Source organism: Moschus berezovskii, chromosome 22 (assembly GCF_049115385.1).
Source record: "Moschus berezovskii isolate FMDL1 chromosome 22, NW_MosBer_1.0, whole genome shotgun sequence".
In the NCBI taxonomy this organism is placed as follows: Eukaryota; Metazoa; Chordata; class Mammalia; order Artiodactyla; family Moschidae; genus Moschus; species Moschus berezovskii.
Window position 1 is genome coordinate 37717497 of NC_142481.1, and position 7436 is coordinate 37724932.

Consider the following 7436-nt stretch of genomic DNA (forward strand, 5'->3'; position numbering starts at 1 on the left):
CAGGTGATCCCTCCTATCCTTATAGCCACACCCACCCTCATAGCCCCTCCCACCCACACTGTCCCCTCCCATAATCAACCACACCCACTCTCAGCCCCTCCCACTCACATGGCCTCGCCCCCGCACTGGACCCTGGTTTGTGTGGAGGCAGGCCTCTCCAGCCAGGAGCACCACCTTTATCAACCCCACGGGCCTTTCTAGGGACTCCCATGCTGCTCGCGCAGACCTCAGGGAGGAGCCCGCAGCTTGTATGAGCCAGGTGTTTTCAGCATCTGCTCTTCCCTCATCTCTGCCAGGGCCAACCTGAGAGGCCTGTTTTGCTTGTCCCAGGCTAGGCTTTATCTTTGCCCCCGTTCTTTGTCTCTGGCTGACAGGCGAGCCAGTGGAGGTGCCAGGCACATGCTGCCTCTCCCTTGAGAGGTCGAAAAGCTGGGGGAGGGCTCCTGAGCTCCTGGCCCAGGCTGCCCCTTCCTCAGGTGCCAGTGGGCAGTAATTACTACCCTGACTTCCTTCCAGTCTTTCGACAATGAGGTTGCCCACTGACGCCTAGTGTAAATGACTCATTAGTCACAAATTCCTCTGCAGTGAGCTGATTGCCCATGATAACACGTGCCATATTGTTGCTGAAGGAGGGGAGCGGGAGGAGGAGGTGGCTGGGGTGTGGGGCAGCCAGCAGCCTTGGCAGCTCCATATCCTCCATCCTACATCTTCTCTGCAGGTGTTCCAGGAGGTGCAGGCCCTCATCACCTCCTGCATTGACGGCTTCAATGTCTGCATCTTCGCCTACGGCCAGACTGGGGCTGGCAAGACATACACGATGGAGGTGTGTGCCCACTGGATGGAGCAGGGGTTCAGAGTGAAGACTGCCCCCTTGCTGCCATAGATGGGGGTGCCCCTCACTGGTCTCGAGGTTCTGTGTGGGGCATGTTTTGCCTCACTTGGTCTTCCCAGCCTTAGAGCCGAGCCCATAATTATTTGTGTTAACCCTAAGGCACCAAGCCTGGAGAGGGGCTGCCCTGCCCAAGCACACCTGCGTGGTCCCAGTAGGTCCGGGGGAGTGGAAGGTGTGCTGACAGCAACCTCTGGCCCCAGAGGGGTCTCAGCCTGGGCGAAGAGTCCAGGGCAGATTGCTGTGACGTATCTCAGGATTGCCCTGATTTCAGCCACACACATGTATTGGGCTCCCATTGTATGGCTGCTCATGCTGGGCCCTGGGGGTGTTGGGATGAATGAGAGGGGACCTCGGCCCTCAAGGAGATCCTTGGGCAACGGGAGAGACTGGCCAATGGAGGCTGTCATGGGGTGCCCAGCTCTTACCTGCAGCTTGCAAGACCTCATCTCCCTGCCTGTACCACCCTCCCCCCACCCCACGCCTCCATGGACTGTGGCCTGGAATAGAGGCGTTGAGAGGAGGAAGAATTTTGACTGTAGACAAAAATGGAAAGCTGGTCCCAGGGCATGTCTTTAGTTTATTAGCATTTCCCTGGCTCTTAAGGGTTGCTACAGGACTCTCCAGGTAGAGGAGGCGGGCAGGTGACCTGGTGTCCCAACAAGGGCTATGAGAGGGCCCTGCTGGCCCAGGCTGTTAGACACCCTTTGGGAAGGCTCCCGTGGTGGGTCTTTCTTCCCCAATCTTTACCTTCTTTTCCCTCAAGAAGGAATTGATTAGACTGTTTAGTGAGAGGCAGGCCAAAGGAAGATGGGAAGGGGGAGGGGGTGGTTGGGGGGAGTGTGTGCAACACCCTTAGGCTCCCAGCTCTGTCTGGGGTGCCCAGAGTTGAGGTGACACCAGGGGCACCCATCCTCCAACTCATCCAGCCTGAGGCTCCACATGCATCAGGCAACCTGCCTGGGGCTCAGCTGTGACCAGAGTGCCTGCCCCACAGAACTGGCCTACCCATGGGGAGATGGCAGTGCCCACAGCAAGTCACCATGTGTCCTTCAGTTAGGTGCTGGAGAGGAAAATTCAGCCAGGAACGAGGAACCAACAGTGAGGGAGGGATCCGGTGTTTGAAGGGAAAGAAAGCTTCCCTGAGGAGGTGACTTTGGTGCAGACACCGAAGCCAGTCACAGAGAGGAGTGTGGGGTAGAGGGGACAGTGGGGCAGAGGCCACGGGGCTGGAGGGTGTGGGGAGGATACTGAGGCCCCAGTGGCAGAAGCGGAAGTGGGGGTGGAAGGTGCCATCCAAAGGGAGGCCCAGGTGAGGACTCCAGATTTGTCTCTAGAAAGGCCAGCCAGCCCATCCGGCCCCAGTTCCCTTGCCAGCTTTCCCGCAGAACCTGGCTCACGGCGTACCTGACATTGAGCCCCCACTCTGGGCAGCAGCAGGGAAATCACACATTCCCAGTGGCTCCTCCCAGGGGGCCCAGCAGGGCCAGGTGTCCATCAGCAGCCCCTGTGTGCAGGCCCCAGGCCAAGTTCCACCTGGCACTCTGCTTTAAGTCTCAGGCCCAATCCTGGGAGGGCGGGGCCATTTTAAAGGTGAGAAAACTGAGACCTAAGGAGGTGAAGCAGCTTGTAGCTGGTGGAGAGTGTTTAGCTGGCAGGACGGCATGCGACAGCTTAAGTCGGGGAGGCTGGCCTGGGAAGGGTAGCCAGAGCAGGTGGGGAGCATCTGCACGGGTCAGCCTTTGTGGGGAGAGGGGAGAGGCTTGGCTAACTGGGGCCTTGATTTTACCCCCAGGGGACCCCTGAGAACCCAGGCATCAACCAGCGGGCCCTGCGGCTGCTCTTCTCTGAGGTGCAGGAGAAAGCATCCGACTGGGAATACACCATCACTGTCAGTGCCGCGGAGATCTACAATGAGGTCCTCAGGTGAGGGGCCCTCAGGTGAAGGGCCCTCAGGTGGGGGCCTCAGATCGAAGTTGAATGTTGTGACTAGGCCCAGAGGATTCACTGGTTCCAGGCCCCTCCCCTGCACCAGCAGGCGGGAGGGAGAAGCGCCCACTGAGCCCACCTGGGACACCCAGACCAAGGCCCTCCTTACCCTCTCGAAGTGCCCTCACCCTACCTGCAGGCTGCACTGGGTGGTGAAAAGTGAGAGTGGGGTCTTGGGGAACCCTACCTCCAGGGGTTCAGCGTAACATGGGGGCTGGTTACCACCACCCCAGGACTTTTGGGGAACATTCCTGCCTCTGCCCTTCAGCAGACTGAGTGCCCGAGAGGAGCTGGGGCTGAGTCCCTTGGTGTCCAGAAAGGCATCCTGAAGTGTGATGGTTGGGAGAACATTCCAGGCTGGGGGCGGGTGCAAGTGTAAGCAGAAGGCAGACTGGGAGGAGGGCGTGACCGTCCTTCCTGCCCTCAGGGACCTGCTGGGACAGGAGCCCCAGGAGAAACTGGAAATCCGGCTGTGTCCAGACGGCAGCGGGCAGCTATACGTGCCAGGGCTGACAGAGTTCCAGGTGCAGAGCGTGGAGGACATCAACAAGGTGAGGAGCTGGGCGGGCCAACGCTGGCGGCTCCGCCCACAGCGGGGCGGCTCCGCCCGAAGGGCCAGGGCTCGGATGCGGGCTCTGCAGGGCCCGCAGTCCTCTGGGAGCCTGTTTCCTCCCCGGGAGGAGGTAGCGGGTGACGCCCCCTCATAGGGGTGCTCCAGGACTGGGGATTCCGAACACCCCACTCCAAAGCCGGTGCGTCGGCCTTCCCGCCTCCAGGTGTTCGAGTTCGGCCACACCAACCGCACCACGGAGTTCACCAACCTGAACGAGCACAGCTCCCGCTCGCACGCCCTGCTCATCGTGACGGTGCGCGGCGTGGACTGCAGCACCGGCCTCCGCACCACGGGTGAGCCAGGGCCCCCGGCGCCCGGCCCGAGCACCCCCACCCCTGCCTCTCCTGGGGCGGCCCTGACCTGCCCGCGCCCTCCCCGCAGGGAAGCTGAACCTGGTGGACCTGGCCGGCTCGGAGCGCGTGGGCAAGTCGGGGGCGGAGGGCAGCCGCCTGCGGGAGGCTCAGCACATCAACAAGTCGCTGTCGGCCCTGGGCGATGTCATCGCCGCCCTGCGCTCCCGTCAGGGCCACGTGCCCTTCCGCAACTCCAAGCTCACCTACCTGCTGCAGGACTCGCTCAGCGGGGACAGCAAGACCCTCATGGTGGTGCAGGTGAGGGCCTCAGGCAGGCCGGACAGGGTGGCCATCAGTGTGTATGGACTTGGCCAAGAACAGGGGTTCCCACCCCCTTCCTTCCCCTGCAGCCGGAGTACCCCAAAGGCTGGTCAGAGAAAAGCCTCTTGTCTTCAGCAGCTTCCGAGTCAAGTGACATGTGCCCCCCCACCCCCACCCCGTAGCCTTCCCAACAGACCTGGCCACAGTCACTCTTTGCTTGCAGCTTCCTCCACTTCACTTGGTGAAGTTGCCCCTGGCCCCAGGTCCCCTCCCTCTCCGTCTTCTCCAGGGAACCTTCTAGAATCCCCTGGTTGTGAGCTCCCTCTGATGCCCCTTCCAGTTCTGTGAGGACAGCCGGCCAGCCAGGTGGAGAGTGAGCTCTCGTGTGTCCCCTAGGTGTCCCCTGTGGAGAAGAACACCAGTGAGACGCTCTACTCCCTCAAGTTTGCTGAGAGGGTGCGCTCTGTGGAACTGGGCCCCGGATCCCGCAGGACAGAGCTCGGGTCATGGTCCAGCCAGGAGCACCTAGAGGTACAGGGACCCCCCACAGGCCTGCCTTCGGCCGGCGCTGAATCAAAGACTTCCTTCCAGTCATGGGCAAGAGGGAGGGTATGGTGGGGAGGACAGCCTGGAGTGGGGAAGAGGGGAAGATACCAGAGTGGGTGGAGCCAGAACTTGAACCCAAACCAGTAGTCTCTTCAGTCCAGGTGTTTTTGTTGACCTCAGAGGTACCTCGGGGTCATCAGCTGGTTGGAGGTGGGGCAGGGAGGTGCAGGCTGGCACACAGATGCTCAGTAGTAACTAGTTCACTTCTTTATTAATTCCCATCTTCCTCCCATGGCTATTGTATCATCGTCATGTCCATCTTGCAGATGAGAAAACAGTTTTGGGTGGCTGGGGAGGGGAAACACATGGGTGGCAGGGGACCCGCCCACTTGCCCTTCTCTGCCCACAGTGGGAGCCAGCTTGCCAGACGTCACAGCCCTCAGCGCGAGCCCATTCGGCCCCCGGCTCTGGGACCACTAGCCGCCCAGGCTCCATCAGGAGGAAGCTGCAGCCCTCAGGTGAGTCTTCAGGGAGTGAGCCAGGGTGGAGAGCCTCCCCCATAGGCTGATCACAGGCACTGGGCTGCCCTTATGGGAGTGAGCTTTAAATTTATAAAACTTCTCCAGACCAGTTTCACAACCTTCCTTGGCCCTGGGAATTAGTCAGGGCAGATAGTCCATTTTATTGATGGGAAACTGAAGGCCCCTTGGAGACAGTGTCAGGGGGCGGCCAGCCCTCCAGACTCCTAGCTCGGCTGCTGATGTGAGGCCCAGGATGCAATTCTCTGAGGCTGGGTTCATGAAAGACATGGCCTCCTAAGTAGGCCGTGGATGGGTGATTAGAATCCTAGGCTCCAGCCCCCAGCTTGGCCCACTTACAGAAGGGCCTGGCAAGTGTTTTGAGTCTAAAGGGGGTGTGGGCAGCAGGGTCCTGGGGGTTGGGTCCCAGCCCAAGGCAAGCCTATCAGTGAGACACCTGTTGCTTTGATTTCAGCCTGACGGCTGGGGCTGCAGTCTCCAGGTGAGTGTGGGGGCCAGCAGCCCAGGGCTGCCCGCCCACCCGCCTGCCTGGCCGCCTCGGGTTGCAGGGCTGTGCCGGGAAGTTGGCTGGGTCTGGGGCTCGCTGCCTGCTGTCTGTGTGCTTCTGCCCGGCTGCCTCCTGCTCTGGGACAGAGGCCGACAGTCCTGGTGCTGACAAAACCTAACCCCTCCCATAGGGAAGTCCAGGCCGTTGCCTGTGTGATGGACATGCCCACCCTGCCGGACCAGGGACCAGCGACTGGGTCTCCATGCATGGCTGACCTGCCCCTGCTGAAGCGTCTGGAGCCCGCGAAGCAGAGGCCAGAGTGGAGGCGTCTCTTTGACCCCATCTCCCCTTAGAGATGAGCAACATGTTCAGAAGGAAACCATGTCTCTTGGCTGTGGCTCTGGGTGCAAGTGGCACAGGCTGGGCCCAGGCCATCAGTGTGGGCCCTTGTGGGGAGGGCAAGTGTGTTGTGTGAGAGGGTGGGCCCTCGCCTGGGCTGTCCCACCCCTCCCCAGCCCGCAGGGCCCCTCCAAGGCACAGGTACTGTGGGAGCTGGGCAGTTGGTGGGCAGCCCTGTCCTGCTCTTCTCCGGGAGTAGAGCATCTCGCCAGGCGTGTAGATAGTGTTCCTAGGTATGCACAGGAGGCCTGCTCCCGCCGCGGGTCGGGCTTTATTTATGGCCGGCAGGAGGCCAGTGGGTGGGGATCTTGCTGCTCCCCTCTTCTGCCTGGCACCAGGCTGTCTCCCTGCTCACTAGCCTCTTGACATTTTCCTCCCTCTGAAATCTTATTTAAGAACTTTTGGAAGCTTAGCCATTTTTACTTATTAAAATAACCTTTTTACACAAACATTGTCTGGAAGAGTTGGTCTTGTGAGCCCCTGATCAGACGCAGCGAGTAGGGTGTTTGCATGTGTGGGTGGTTCCCCAGTGCTGGCCTGTCACCCACTAAGTCAGGATCAAGTGTCCTCCTCCCCCATCCTTACCATGACTGACCCATACAGGTACTGGCACCTTCACCTAGTAAATGGGAAACTCAAGCTCTCCAAAGGCTTGTCAAAAACCTAGCCACGGTGGTCCCTACTCCACTGCCTGCCCTCTGCCCTGGCCTTGCCCCCTTAGGTGAATGGCTCTAGGTGAGTGCCAACCCCCTCCTCCCTCTGCCTATAGCACCCCAACCATCGGTGCCATGCCCACCAGGCTCCCCACCATGGAAGCGGTGCTGGTCTGCACCTGGTCCTAGCCTTGGGGAAACATGTGCAGGGCTCTGTGGGGTCCTCACACCAAATGGGCTAAAGCTGCCTCAGGAGGAAAAGCAGGGTGACCTCTGGGTCAAGGGAGCTGTTCTGGCCAGCCAGCACTGGGGGCTCCTGCAGGGAGGGGCAGCTGTTCAGAGCATGAGGTAGCTGCCTTTCTGGTCCCATCCCTGGAGGCCTCCGGGGGTCGGGGGAGGGTGGTGAGCTCTGGATCAGCCACTGCAGTAAGTGGTCCCACTGCAAGGCTGGGGGTCCAGCCCCTTGCAGGGTACAGTTGCCGACTGACCTCAGAGGCATCCACTGGACAGGTGGGAGTGTGGCTGAGACAGAGGGGCTGGACTGGAGAGCCTGAGCCCACCCCTCACCTGTTTCTTCTAGCCAAGAAACGGGGAGTTGCTGTGCCTGCCTTCCCCCAGAATAAGTCTGAACTTACCCCTTCCTGCCGGCCCATCACTCTGCTGCCCCCTGCTGGCCACCCAGCGTGGCGTACCACCTCTGGGTCTTG

At 60.6% G+C, this 7436-nt stretch overlaps 1 protein-coding gene across 9 annotated transcripts in view; it reads left to right on the plus strand.

The window, feature by feature from the left end:
* Positions 1-6031, plus strand: part of KIFC3 (kinesin family member C3) — a 54397-nt gene extending 48366 nt beyond the window's left edge. For 8 of the 9 annotated variants that reach the window (XM_055412662.2, XM_055412661.2, XM_055412667.2 and 5 more), the window contains 8 exons: positions 719-823; positions 2685-2815; positions 3306-3429; positions 3655-3784; positions 3873-4102; positions 4502-4636; positions 5061-5169; positions 5868-6031. In XM_055412662.2, the coding sequence (XP_055268637.2) occupies positions 719-823; positions 2685-2815; positions 3306-3429; positions 3655-3784; positions 3873-4102; positions 4502-4636; positions 5061-5169; positions 5868-5893 (990 nt within the window). In that variant the 3' untranslated portion in view covers positions 5894-6031. Of the gene's footprint in view, positions 1-718; positions 824-2684; positions 2816-3305; positions 3430-3654; positions 3785-3872; positions 4103-4501; positions 4637-5060; positions 5170-5644; positions 5672-5867 lie in introns of all 9 variants that reach the window. The other variant, XM_055412660.2, reaches the window with a different exon arrangement.
* The last annotated feature ends 1405 nt before the right edge of the window (positions 6032-7436 follow it).